The sequence below is a fragment of the Pygocentrus nattereri genome, chromosome 1, assembly GCF_015220715.1.
Source record: "Pygocentrus nattereri isolate fPygNat1 chromosome 1, fPygNat1.pri, whole genome shotgun sequence".
NCBI lineage: Eukaryota > Metazoa > Chordata > Actinopteri > Characiformes > Serrasalmidae > Pygocentrus > Pygocentrus nattereri.
The window spans coordinates 26,923,999-26,939,173 of NC_051211.1; the positions used below are offsets into that span (position 1 = coordinate 26,923,999).

At 38.7% G+C, this 15,175-nt stretch overlaps 1 protein-coding gene across 3 annotated transcripts in view; it reads right to left on the reverse strand.

The window, feature by feature from the left end:
* Positions 1 to 628: 628 nt before the first annotated feature.
* kcnc2 (potassium voltage-gated channel, Shaw-related subfamily, member 2) overlaps positions 629 to 15,175 on the reverse strand; it is a 59,178-nt gene continuing 44,631 nt past the window's right edge. Inside the window, exons 2-5 of one of the 3 annotated variants that reach the window (XM_017683433.2) lie at positions 12,768 to 13,677; positions 10,682 to 10,852; positions 5,413 to 5,464; positions 629 to 857 (exon numbers count right to left, since the gene is read on the reverse strand). In XM_017683433.2, coding sequence (XP_017538922.1) covers positions 5,439 to 5,464; positions 10,682 to 10,852; positions 12,768 to 13,677 — 1,107 coding nt within the window. In that variant the 3' untranslated portion in view covers positions 629 to 857; positions 5,413 to 5,438. The other 2 variants (XM_017683431.2, XM_017683430.2) reach the window with 2 other exon arrangements.

Sequence of the window (15,175 nt, forward strand, 5' to 3'; positions counted from 1 at the left end):
AATACTCCACTTTTACTCCAGTTTCAAACACATGGTGCCTCTACACATCTTCATACACTTATTGCGAGGATGTAGACCATGGTGGACGGGGTTTAGGGGTGGCATGTGATTTGTGTGTGTGTGTGTGTGTGTGTGTGTCTGTGTTTTTTTCTAAGCGCTACCTGCTGCAAGAGGCAGAAGAGGCCTTGGGCTCAAAGGTCAGAAGTCAAAAAGGCAGTAGGGACGGTAGGTAGATGGGTGTGGTCATGTGTTCCTCTGTACAAATGCAGCGTTAAAACAGTAAGCTGGCTTCAGGAGAAGAAAAGTGAACTTAAAGTCCACCATCTTTTTGTTACATTTGTTTAATTTTTTCTTTTTTTTACTGTTTGGCTTTAGTTTCCCCACACGAATCAACAAGAAACTAGAAGTGTCCGATCCCAGAAACGTCCTTCTGACTGAATGTCCAGCCAGTGTGTAATTCTGAAACTGTCCAGTCACAGGGTTACTGATTCCACATCTATTCCACACCGTCCAATCACAGGGTTATTCTACTCTGCATGGTCCAATCACAGGTTTTTTCTACTCCGCATGGTCCAATCACAGGTTTTTTCTACTCCGCACGGTCCAATCACAGGTTTTTTCTACTCCGCACCGTCCAATCACAGGGTTATTTTATTCCACTCTATTCAGTCACAGGAATATTTCATTTCCACACTTTCCAAATACATTTTTTTAAATTTCCATACTGTCCAATCACAGAGTTATTCTGTTCCACACTGTCCAATCCAAATCGTCGAATCCATCAGAGTCTGTGCTGGCTCCTCCTTCCCCTGCTCTGGCTGATATTAGCTGAACTTCAGCCAGAGGTTTGATGGCAGCTGCAAACCCAACAACAGCTTACACATCAATAACATTAAGATACATTGCAGTACTTTCATTAATACTTTCATTAGTTTCATTAATACATTGGTTAAATCTTTGTTTTCCAACTCATTTTAAATAAGGTAATCTTGTATTATTATTATTATTTTTCAATGTCTTTGCCTTAACTCCTAATTGCAGGGTGTTTAATACTTAAACATGTGGGTCTAGCTCTTAAATGCATGAGCGTTTAACCTTTAATTGCTTTTTAAGCATGGGTGCTTAATCCTTAAACACGTGACTGTTTAACTCTTAAATGCATGGCTGTTCAAGGCTTTAATACATGGGTGTTTAACCATTAAATTTGTAGGCATGTAACCCTTAATTGCATAGGCGTTTACTCTTTAAATGCACATTTAACCCTTAAATGCATGAGAATTGAATCCTATTTAATACGTGTGAGTGTTTAACACTTTTATAGGTGCAGGCTTGAACGTTAAACAAGTTAAACTACTTTAATACATTGATGTTTATATTTAAATGCTGGTTTATTTAAAGCCTTAAATGCAGAAGTGTTTAATCCTTAAATGCATGGATGTTTAACACTTTAAAGGGTGCAAGTTTACTTGTTAACCAGATTAAACCCCTATAATACTTGTCTGTTTAACCAGTACATGGAAGTTAAATGCTGTTGTTTACTTCTTAAATACACGTGTGTTTAACTCATAGTTTTTATTTTTAAATTCGAAAGCTTTTAACTGTTAAATGTGACGGTGCTAAACCTTTAAATGAACGTATTTAACCTTTAAATAAATGGTCAATCTCTTAAGTGCCTAGATGTTTACTTTTAAATGCCTATGTTTAACTCTTCAATGACGGAGTGTAAGCAACCCTGCCTTGAGGCATGCATTTAAGGGTTAAAAAGAAAACATCATTTGTTAAAATGTGTCTTAAATACAAAAAAAATACATTACTCTATTTTGAAATCCCTCACATCCATACCACATGAACATATCAACACTACACACAACATTTCCAAAATTTTCAGGAAAACATGAACAGTGCACAGCATTTCAGAGTGAGCAGACGGTGCATGTTTATGCATGGGTGGGGTGAGATTCAGTAATACCAAATGTGACACACTGAAAAGGGCATGAATGCATTGTGGGAAATGTAGTTGTTGCTGGAAAAATGCAATGAGAGTGAACAGACTGAGCCAGTTGCTTAGCAACCTTCCTGTTTCCATCAGAGACACTCCCACAATTGCTGAGGCACAGTTATGACTAACAAAAAAATAACAATAATGTAATTGCAAACAAGCTTTCAGCAATAGATAGTGAACATGCTTATGGTTATGACATTATTGTTTAGCAAGGGAAAATAATATTTGCTGTTAATTGTAGCTGCTGTACCAAAAAATGGCTCTTTAATTAGAAATAACATTTTCAATATACACACATTTTGTCATAAATAAATGTACATGAACCTTTTTAATTAAACAGAACTAGACATGACTGTTTTTGACAGTCTAGGTAGGTCAAATAAATGTTACAATACAGTTTCTTTTCACAGTACGATTGTTTACATGTAGCTCTTTAAAATACTTGTTGATGTTAATAATTACAATAGATCACAATAACAAGACAATAGTTCAAGAAAATCTTATTTACCCAATTTCCCTCCTTTAGCCCAAATGTAGTTTATCATCTGAGATGTCTGGTGTCTGGAATTTGTTTGTTCAGTTTTAGCTTTGAAGCTAAAAAGTTAATGTAGCTAACATGAAATGCAAGCATATAATAATAATAATAACAATAATAATTATATATATATATATATATATATATATATATATATATATATATATATATATACATACACATATATAATCTAACTAATGTATATTGGGATGCTGTGCAAAATTTCAATGCAAGCAAATGCAATGATGTGTTCATCATGTAAAGCCTATATTTATTTGAAAATAGTACAAAAACAACATATCAAATGCTAAAACTGAGAATTTTATTTGTTTTTTTTTATATATGCCCAATTTGAATTTGATGACAGCAACACATTCTAAAAAAGTTTGGATGGGATGATGTTTACCACTGTGCTTCATCACCTCTTTTAACAACACTCTGTAAGTGTTTAGGAACTGAGGAGACGGACTGCTGTAGTTTTGAAAGTGAAATGTTTTACCAATCTTACATGACATATGAGTTCAGCTGGGGTCTATTGTCATATTTCTTGTTTCATAAAGTGACATATGTTATGAGAGGATGACAGATCTAGACTGCAGGCAGGCCAGTTTGGCACCCTAACTTTTTTTTACTGTAGAGCCATACATTGTCTTGTTGAAATAAGCAGGGCCATTCCTGAATAAGAGATTGTCTGAATGGCAATATATGTTGCTAAAATATTTATAAAAAACATAAATCCTTTAATGAAATCATGTACTGTACATTTAGAAACGTTCTTTCATTGTTTGCCCACACTGTTTTTTATAGAGTGGTGAACCCCTCCCCATCTCAACTTCTGAAAGACTCAGCCTCTCTGGGATGCTCTTTTTACACCCAGTGATGTTTCTGCCCTGTTGCCAATTAACCTTCAGGTGTTTTCTTTTAGCACTACCAGTCTTTTCTTGCCCTCATCCAGACTTTTTTGGAACATGTTGCTGCCATCAAATAAGAATTGGGCATATATTTTTAAGAAACAATAACATTTCTCAGTTGCAACATTTGATGTGCTGTCTTTGTACTATTTTCAAATAATACAGGGTTTAAATTATTTGAACACCATTGAATTTTGTCTTTTTTTTGGAAATTGGGTTGCGTTTCTAGACTTTTTATACTTGTTTTGAATGATGAAGTCAAATTTTCTCACTACATTGTTATATATTTTCCTTGGTATAAGAAATATGCTTGAAACGAGCAAAATCATCTGATAATATAATGAGATAATCTGACTTCATAAAATCACTTAAAATGAGTAAATGTCTACAAATAAGTTAAATAATCTTGGCTTACAACAATATTTCTTAACACGAGAAATATTAGATATACAGACAAAATTTTTGTTCTTTTCTCCGCAATTTAGTCGTCTCCAATTTCACCCACTAGGACTCCCCCCATCACATGATACTACCAATGCTAGGAGGGCAAAGGCAAGCACAGCCTTCCTCCGAGACCTGTGACACCAGCTGGCGCATATTTTCGAACTGTCTGTCAGGGAATGCCATTGGATAGCTGAACGTGCTCGGAGGAAAACGGCAACCGCCAGTTCTGTTACGTCAGCTAACAGATGCCTGTGCTGACTAGCATTGCATTGGGTGATGGGGGAGAGGATGAGAGAGCGAGGCCAGCTGTGCTCTCCTGGACTCCCGGCTACGGATGACTGTAGCATCACCAGGGATAGAACTCGCAATCTCCTGATGACCGGCCAATGCTTAGGTAGCTGTGCCACTTGGGAGCCTCCTAATATATAGATTAAATAATTTTAAACCATTTTAACTTGACAAAAATTACATACTTAGTTTTCCAGATGACTGCTGTTACTGATTTTAGATTAACAACATACTTAACAGTATTTCAACTCAGTATGCGATCTTGCTTTACTGTGGCAGTCAAAAAACTTCAGTAAGACTACAGAGAATAGATCTGAATGTATGTGTGTCTGTGAAGCTGAATTACTATTTAAAAACTATTCTAAAGTAGCTAATAGCTGTAAAAACCCCACTAGGACTGTATGTTCGGGCTGTGTTTTTTAAAGTTGGCACTGATGCTGCCATATGGCATGAACTAATGTGACAGGCAAAAAAGGGCAAGATCTCGAGCCCCTGTGGTCATCACACCACTGTGCACACCAATGGAGAGAAATGGTGTGTGAAACTGTATTTTACATTTGAGACAAATGGGGCAGGGGCTGTAGACCCTATAGCACCCCTACCCCTGTGCACCATCCCCATGCAACGGTGTGCAAAATTGTGTTTACAGAGCTCGAAGTATTAGTGTCTGTGTATTTGTGTGAACTATGTTTCTGGCCTACAGCATGTAGTTAGCACTGCTAATTGGTGGGGTATATACTTTCATCACTTTTTAGCTACATTAGCCTCTCAGCTCCAGAGTGGATGTAAAGAAGCTTCAGATTCTAAATATGTCTTGGCTGACCCACTACATTTCAAGTCAGGGGGGAAACAGGGTGAATAGACTTTACTGATTAAGGGTGAATTAATTGATTATCAGAGGGTTACTTGCTGGCCTTGACCAGGGTATTCCTCCAATTTAAGACAGAATGCTGCCCTCAGCTCGGGTAAAAGCAGCGAACACATCATCTGAAACGTTATCTGCCTGTATACAACCAGCATCATATTTCCATGGTAATGGGTAGGACGTGGAAACTTGCAAGCAGAGTGGATTCATGCAGACATCTTAAAATAAACTCAAAACAGTGCATTAATTTCAGCTGGACTGTAACAGAGACTCACACAGTGCTTTAGCACACACATACCTGATGAATACACATGTATACACACAGTTTAGTTGATTAAACCCTTCAGGTTTTTGAATCAGCCCTTACTTTGTGGTCCATGCAAACATGCAGCTTTAATGGCTACTGAAACACAGCAGGTCTGTTGGAAATAAACAAACAATTAAAATGGATAGAATTTGCAGACATATGACATCATACTGTTCTTAACTCAGCCATTATAAGGAAGCACATCATCATATCTAAAGTTTTATGTACATATCTCTGCTGTTGATAAAGTCCTCAGAGAGTCTGTTTATTGCCAGGAATTTAATGAATTGCACACAAAAATCAATAGCAGCGTCATTCAAAGGGGAATTTCACCAAGGTTTTAAAATGTATGCATCATTTTCATCATTATTGATTGAATAGAAAGGGGCTGATAAATACTTTTTGATGGATTGGCCAATGAGTACAGCTACAAAATTGAAGTACCTAATAAACTGGACACTAAACATCATCATTGATGATGATGATGATGATGATGATGCAGAAATTTTAAAACCTTGGTTGAATTCCCCTTTGAATGTAAATGAGGTCATTCAGATGGTTAGATGTAAAATATTCTATGTTACAGAAACTTACTGAGTAAGTTGAGTAAGTTGAGTAAGTTGAGTAAGTTGAGAGTACTCAGAATTGTCGGTAAGAAGAGAACAGGTCCACCTCTAAAACCTCCCTTACAGCAAAGATATTACACTGAATGGTTATGAATACTCTGACATTGCTTTAAGATAGTTTGGAGAATGTTTTTGTCTTAAAAGGCTCTGTCTTTTCTAAAAAAATATCATTTGGAGGGGAGCATATGAGCTATTATAAGACAAAGGAACAATTTTATGTTTTTTCCAGATTTACCATTGTCAGCATAAACCTATCTATCTGCATATCTATCATTTTTGAGGATGTTTAATAAAGTGGCTATATTTGTGTAGTCAAATTGTAACCCCTGGTTTCAAACAGCACACAGTAATTCAGAAAGTACATTTCAACGTTAAACCACTGAGTAACTTTGTTTACAACTCAACTACTGAATTATGCAGAAAGTAGAAAAAAAAAATCAGTGTAATTTCCCTTTAATATCCATTAAGACCACATTGCAATGCTCAGTGAAGCTTTAGCCTGTAACACATTAATTGTCCACTTTATTAGAAACTCCTACTTTGTATCTACGCTCACTGGCCATTTTATCGGAAACAACTACCATATATTTTGTAGGGATTCAGGCACAAATTATAGTCGATCTCTTACTGCATAATTTATCAAGCCCACTCTACCCCTTTCATCAATGGAAAGACCATGGGACCACTACTGACTAGATATTATGTGAGTTGTGGTTCATTCTCAGCACAGCAGTGACGCTGACATGGTTTTTACACAGTAGGTACACTTACAACTTGGCAGCATCTCAGACACTACCATTACCACTACTATATCAGTGTCACTGCTTTGTTACCACCCAAATAGTACCTGATCAGTGGTACTATTCTGTGGTACCTTGCATTCATGGACAGGGTAGACGGATAAATACTTTTTGATGAATTGGCCAATGAGTGCAGCTACAAAATTGTACCTAATAAACTGGACACTTAATGGAGATGTATCCAAAGTCTTTGTAATTGCTGCAGGTTATTGAAAGTGATCAGAGGGTTGATGGGATAGGTGAATGAACACGTCTGATTGGACAGGGGGAGTTGTAGGGCGTAGTCACTGGAGACAGGTGCAGGTTACATGCCAAGCCTGCTATGCTGTTTAAACTTCGAGATTTCACACAGCCTTCGGACACAAAAGAATGCAACATTACCACACACATAATGTACAGGTGTATGCAAAATTTTGGGCATCCCTCACCAAATACATATTTTGTTGATATTTGCTGTGAAAAGACATAAACACAGCCATTACAGCTAGCTATTTTAAAACCTTTTCAGCAAATTTTAATGCACACTTCATATAGAAAAAACATGGTAATCGTACAATGTGCAAAAGTTAGGTTTTAATTGACTTGAGGACCGGTTAGGTCAAGAACTACCATTAGCAATTGCAACAAAGAGTCATTAGAAGAAAACCTTACCTGAGACCAATGTAAGAAATGTGCAAAACAACATCTAGACAAACTAGAGGCATTTTGAAATTAAGTGCTGTTGACTGATGAAATAAAAATGGAGCTCTGTGGAACTTCCTTGGCCACATTCAACAAAGATATGTGTGGAGAAAAAAATTAAGCAGCATTTGATGAAAAGAACACCTTGCCAATTCTTAAGCATGGAGCTAGATTTATCATGCACACTGCATGAGTAAATGTTTGCACGGGTAGATTTAAGAACTGATTCCACTAATTAGCAATACATTCTGGAGTATCTGGAATGGTGTTCACAGTCCACTCACTTGAACACCATTGAAAACATCCTATTGGGTAGATATTAAATATGCAAGAATATCAGAACTAGAAGCATTCTGCAAGGAAGACTGGGTAGTAGTTCTAAAACAGAATTAGACTATTAGCTGATTATAAAACTTGTTTGCAAAAAGGGGGTATCACTTAGTATAGACATTTGTACCCAAAATGCCACAAAATTCCACAAATACTAGTTTAATTAATTAGTTTTAAAGGTAATCCAATATATAATTTAAGTGTGCATTAACATCTGCAGAAAAATATTTTTAAAATAGCTACAAAAGTTGTATTTACTTCTTATCACTTAACAAATTAATGAACTATGCCATTTGGCCAGAGGTGCCCATATTGTTGCCTACAACTGCACATAATATATTATTTGGTGGAAAAATAAGAGGTTTAGGTACTAATATTCTGATGTTGGAATTATGGCCGATAATTATAATTGATGCCTGACTTTTGCGCATGAAAATCAACTTATACATTTGGAAAATGTATCTTTTCAGCCTGTCAAATCAATAAAATATTTATATTAGAACCTTATATAGCATGCAAAAAATAAGAAGGGTTAGAAAAACATTGGTGTAGGTTTTCTTTCAAATATTTGGGGGTACACACTGCTCATAACACCTGACCCGAAATGCTAAACATTCTTACCTGGAGCACAAATACACAAACGTCGACCTACTAAACTAACCTAAACTAACTAGCACTATTTTTTAAAATATATTTTTACTCAAATTTCTTGCCAGTTTCATCCACCAAATAGCCATCCCCGTTAAACGTGATGCTACCAAGTGAGGAGGGTAAAGGCTAGCACATACTTCCTCTGAGACATGTGAAGCCACTAAGGCAATGTCATTCGACAGCTCAACGCACTTGGAGGAGCATGCTAACTGCCAGTTCTGTCACATCGTCCTGAGTGATGGGGGGATCTTCCTACACATCCAGAGACAGCGAGGCCAATTATGCTCTCTTGGACTCACAGCCACAGATCAAAGTTTAATCTTGTTTTAAAAAGAAAAAATATGCGTTTTTAGTATCTGCTGAAACAAGGTATTCATTTTCAATTATGCTTATCGACCCAGAAATTCCATATCACCTCAGCTCTACTACATACATTTACACACAACCATACACACACAAACACTTTACAAACATTTTCAGTGCATTAGCATTAGCCAGGTGCAAAGCAGTGTAGAGGTTCCACATGCATATAAAAATCAAACAGTTTTGATTGTCAGCAGTGTCCAGTGATCAGAATCCTAACAACGACCTGAACATACTGAAAATTCATACCTACACAGCTCTCACACACCAGCATGAATAATTATTTCTTCATTGGAGCATTTTTAGTCACAGGACTTCTTCATTTTGACACTTTCTCCATGTATTAATGCTCTCAGTAATTGTGAGAAGACAAATTTATTCAAATCTACTTTTTTATATTTCAAAGAATATTTATTGGGTATTTTGATACATAGTCAATGAACCTGGTGATGATGACTATCAAGGATGTGGATGAGAATAATGTTAGTGATTTAATGTGTCATGGATGAATAAGGAGAACTGTGTTGCGCTTTAGGTTTGCCTAATAAAGGCCACAGTCCATTCCAGAGTACTATGTTATCTGTAATGTATATTTATAGCCTTAAATTTGTGTTTGCACATCATGGCACAAACTGTAGTGTGCACCTAAACACAAAAACACAAGCTAACAGGTCCTAAAATATTATGAGGGATATTTTTACAGTCATTGTTTACATCAGGCCTCACCCACAAAGCTATATGCTGTTTTTTTTCTGCCATTTCCAGTCAGCAGATGTGTATTATTGGGAATTATGTGCTGTATTTTAATTTGAATACATGCTACAAAATGGCTGCAGAGGAAGTTTAGTGTCATATTGTAAGGCTTTCCATTAGCTGTGCTAGTGATATGCCAACTGGAACAAGCACTAACCTTCAGAATTAACCTTCAGGTGGCCTTTCGTGATTAACCTGATAGGCTGACGTGAGGTTGTGAAAGATCGTGACCTTACCAACATGAGCCTGCTCCCTCAAGGAAGGTCACATTATCTCTCTGTCAGAAGGTTTAGCATGCTAGTAACGCTGCATGTCAAGCGTTGTAGCCTGGGCTGCTAAATGTCTACATGCTCTTTAGAGCTGGATTCTGCTGGAACTCCTGAGAGATATAATCTATGGGATGCATCCCAAGCAGATGTCTAAAATCTAAATAAAGCAAGAAAATAATGAAGGCTCTAATGGGTGCAATAACATTTATACAGGGGAGCAGTGAGTAATGTTTGTTTATCTGATGTTTGTTAATAACACCTTTAGAGGGCAACAGTGAGTAGTTTGTTTATTTGATATTTGTTAATAAAGCCTATAGATGGCAGCAGTGAGTAATGTTTGTTTATTTAAGCTGTTTCTGTCTTCAACTAGAAATCCTCCTCTGTCTAACACTAAGGGCATTGTTTGCTATTCCCATCATATTTGCATCAAACATCTTGTTTTGCAAAAGAATATTATTGAGAAATGCTAAACTAAGGTAAGCCAGCTAGGTAGCTAACACTAAATTGTTAAAAACAAACATGTATGCCAGAACTGTTCCTTCACAAATATTACGTTAACCGTTATGCCCTTGTATTTCATTACATATAACAGAATTTATTTTGTAGAGGAGATGAAACAAGATAAAAGTTATAACAGATGTTTATATGACCAGCTTTTACACTCTTCTGACCTCGTGTTTGGAGTAGGAATATTTCAAACAGTAAGTATTAGTGACTGTGGCCATGATGTGCAGACACTGCAGCCTGTTAGAATCACAGGGGGAAACTGGAGTGACTCATGATGGAGAGTCAATGGAGAAAATGGTCATTTAGGGTTAGACTGAAGCTGCAATGTGATTGGCCCTTGGTAGTGCACCTGTTTTGCGAATGGCGGTCTCTGCAGTGCAGGTATAGTCACTGGGAGCCAACAGGAAGCAGGTTCCTCCACTGTGTCGATCAGGCTCACGCATGCTGACCCGCCGCATCGGCACCCGCTCCTCCGGGGACATGGTGATGTCACTTCCTGCACTAAAGTCTGCAGATAACACTGGAGGAAGGGGAAAGGCGAGGAAGAGGTCAGGGGATTTAACTAAGAAAAAAATGACATTTTAACAAATATGAATGCACAGTTGGCCTTTTTTAACACTTTTTAAATGTAATTATTTACATTTAAATTTATTCAATAAAGCACATACGCATTTACATTATGTTTAAACAGATGTGAGTCTGCTCTTCTGGCTTTTTTTAGTGTCAAAAAAAAAGACAAAAACCCTGTAAAGGATGTTTATCTTTCCCCAAAATAAGACTGTACACATAACAATAACTTTTCAACTTCAAATCATCATAAAATATTTCCCCTTCTTACAAACACAAATGTGGAAATGGATTCAAAGTTTAGAATCTGCACTTTCCAACAGATTTACAACAAAGTAAAACAAAAGCTTCAAACTACTGTGTAAGAGCTGTGATTTTTACAGTAAATTCCCTTAATTTGTGGTGCAATACTGACTTGCTATATGTTTTAGCATGAACCAGGGCTGCCAGTGTGGTAAGGATGTTTGTTTTGGGCCCTCAGAAAGTTATCACCTAAGCTAACCACACCCTCTCACCCAGTGACAGAACAAATATATAGTTATGCATATAGTTTAGCAAAAATATTTTTTTAAAAGCTCAATTTGAAACCTTACCTTCTTTATATGAATATTGATTGACTGGCTCTATAACAAACACTTTGTTTACACTTTTGGTGTGCTAAGACTTTCTGCATAAACAGATGCCATGGTAGGTTTATGAGCTTTCCTTTTCACTTTCCAACCACTGACCTGTCTCCTCTCCTCTGGCATCTCTGCCCAAACACACTGTGACACAACCAGACTGTGAATGAAACATGGTCTGACCCAAACATGCTCTGACCAATACTCACTCTGACACAAATGTGCTATGGCCCAAACACACTATGACCCAAACATGCTCTGACCCAGACACATTAAGCTCAAAACACACTATTACCTATACATTCTCTGGCACAGAAACATTATGAAACAAACATGCCATGTCCCAAACACGCTCTGTCCCAAACACTATGGAGTCCTAAACAGACTCCACACCTTCTGACTTTCACATGCTCTGAACAAAACACATTACCCAAACATGTTATGGCCCAAAAATGCTACACCCTAAACACACTCTGTCCCAAACACACTATGACCCAAAAACACTATGATCCAAACATGCTTTGAAACAAACATGCTTTGACCCAAACAAACTGACCAAAACACGCTCTGACTCAAACATATTCTGACCCAAGCAGACTATGAACCAAACATGCTCTGACCCAAAAACACACTGACCCAAACAGGCTGAACCAAACAAAGTCTGAACCAAACACATTGTTATCCAACCATACTTTAAACCAAACACACGATTACCCAAACATACTGTTGCCCAAATACCTGCTTAACTTGCTTTGATCAAAAAATACTGTGATTCAAGTACACTCTGAGCCAAACACATTGAGACCTAAACACACTTTGACCCAAACACACTCTAACTGAAACAAGCTCTTATGTAAACATACTATTACCCAAACATGTTGTAGCTCATACATCGCCTGGCGTAAATGCTCTGATCAAAACACACTCTGAGCCAAACACACTCTGACTAAAACACACAATGACCCACACAGGCTTTAAACACTGGCCCAAATACACACTATAACTCAAACATGCCACAGACCAAACAACCTCTGGCTTAAACATGCTTTGATCAAAACACACTATTACTCAAATTCTCTCTGACCCAAACATGAGCAATTCAAAACACACTCCAACCCAAACACATTCAAACTCAAACAACACTCTAAACCAAACACATCCTTTTTGTGCATAATCTACTTTTTTCACCTGATCTGTGTTTTTCACCCTATCTATGCTGTTTTTTGTATCTGACTGTACACGTTGTACCTGATCTATGGCGTTCTAGCCCATGACCCTGGGTGCTGTTGCAGGCCATGCTGAAGTCAGTCCTGCAGTAACCTGGTGACCCAGCCTGGACGGTCTGAGGGATATGCTTCTTTCGCTTCTTGGGCAGCTTCTGTTTGGCCATGGCTAGAGAGTAGTACATGCCAAAATTATTCACAATGACAGGTACAGGCATGGCTATCGTTAGCACACCTGCCAGAGCACACAGTGCCCCCACCAGCATGCCTGACCATGTTTGTGGATACATGTCCCCATAGCCCAGAGTCGTCATGGTAACCACAGCCCACCAGAACCCGATAGGGATGTTTTTGAACATGGTGTGGTGGCTAGCTGTGGGGTCGTTGGGGTTAGCGCCAATACGCTCGGCATAGTAGATCATGGTGGCGAAAATGAGGACTCCAAGAGCAAGGAAGATGATGAGGAGGAAAAACTCATTAACACTGGCCCGAAGGGTATGACCCAAAACCCGCAATCCAACAAAATGACGGGTTAGCTTGAAAATCCGAAGAATCCGGACGAATCGAACAACTCGCAGGAAACCCAACACATCTTTGGCCGCTTTGGATGAAAGGCCACTCAGCCCAACCTCCAAGTAGAATGGCAGGATGGCCACAAAGTCGATGATGTTTAGGACACTCTTCACAAACTCCAGCTTATCAGGGCTGAAGGTTACTCTAACCAGGAACTCGAAGGTAAACCATAAAACACACACGCCCTCCACATAGGTCAATGCTGGGTCTGTCTCGATTTCATACTGTGGGGAAACCTCCAGCAGACTGTCGTTCCTTAAGGTGTCGGTTTTGTTTATGATGGTGTTGAAGGCTTCATGGGTTTCCAGGCAGAAGGTGGTGATGGAGACCATGATGAAAAACAAAGAGGCAAAAGCCACAAACTGGGGAAAAAAGAGAGAAAGAGAGTAAGCACAATCCTTTAAACTATAACACCTTGCTTGCATGTATTTTGTACACTAAAAAGACATAGTGGTCCATAAACAACAAGACAAACCTTTTTGAAACACTAAATGAGATGTTAGTCCATAAATAACCACAATTAACACTCTTGAAAAGGAGATAATTGTCTATAAAGAACCTAAATGAACAGCTCTCCATGCTAGTAATAATAGTCCTTGAATTATCTTAATAAACAATCCACTAAACCAGAATTAGAAATACTTACCTTTTTAAGCACGTTCCCATGAAGCAGAATAGAACATATTTGTACATAAATGTCCTCAATAAATGTCTAAACACTAGAGTAGGACATATTAGCTCATTAACAACAAGAAATCTCAAAACTCAAGAAATACTCATTTGCACTAGAGTAAAATATACACAGCTCAAAAAAATAAAGGGAACACTTAAACAACACAATATAACTCCAAGTAAATCAAACTTCTGTGAAATCAAACTGTCCACTTAGGAAGCAACACTGATTGACAATCAATTTCACAGCTGTTGTGCAAATAGAATAGACAACAGGTGGAAATTACTGGCAATTAGCAAGACACACTCAATAAAGGAGTGGTTCTGCAGGTGGGGACCACAGACCACTTCTCAGTACCTTTCTGCTTTCTAGCTGAAGTTTTGGTCACTTTTGAATGTTGGTGGTGCTTTCACACTCGTGGTAGCATGAGACGGACTCTACAACCCACACAAGTGACTCAGGTAGTGCAGCTCATCCAGGATGGCACATCAATGCGAGCTGTGGCAAGAAGGTTTCCCGTGTCTGTCAGCGTAGTGTCCAGAGGCTGGAGGTGCTACAAGGAGACAGGCCAGTACACCAGGAGACGAGGAGGAGGCCAGCAGCAGGACCGCTACCTCCGCCTTTGTGCAAGGAGGAACAGGAGGAGCACTGCCAGAGCCCTACAAAATGACCTCTAGCAGGCCACAAATGTGCATGTATCTGCACAAATGGTTAGAAACTCCATGAGACTCCATGAGGATGGTATGAGGGCCCGACGTCCACAGATGGGGTTGAGCTCATAGCCCAACACTGTGCAGGACGCTTGGCATTTGCCAGAGAACACCAGGATTGGCAAATTCGCCACTGGTGCCCTGTGCTCTTCACAGATGAAAGCAGGTTCACACTGAGCACATGTGACAGTGTGACACATGTGAGTCTGGAGACGGCGTGGAGAGTGATCTACTGCCTGGCAGTGGGTCAGTACTGGTATGGGGTGGCATTTCTTTGGAGGGCTGCACAGCCCTCCATGTGCTCGCCAGAGGTAGACTGACTGCCATTAGGTACAGAGATGAGATCCTCAGACCCCTTGTGAGACCATATGCTGGTGCGGTTGGCCCTGGGTTACTCCTAATGCAGGACAATGCTAGACCTCATGTGGCTGGAGTGTGTCAGCAGTTCCTGCAAGATGAAGGCATTGAAGCTATGGA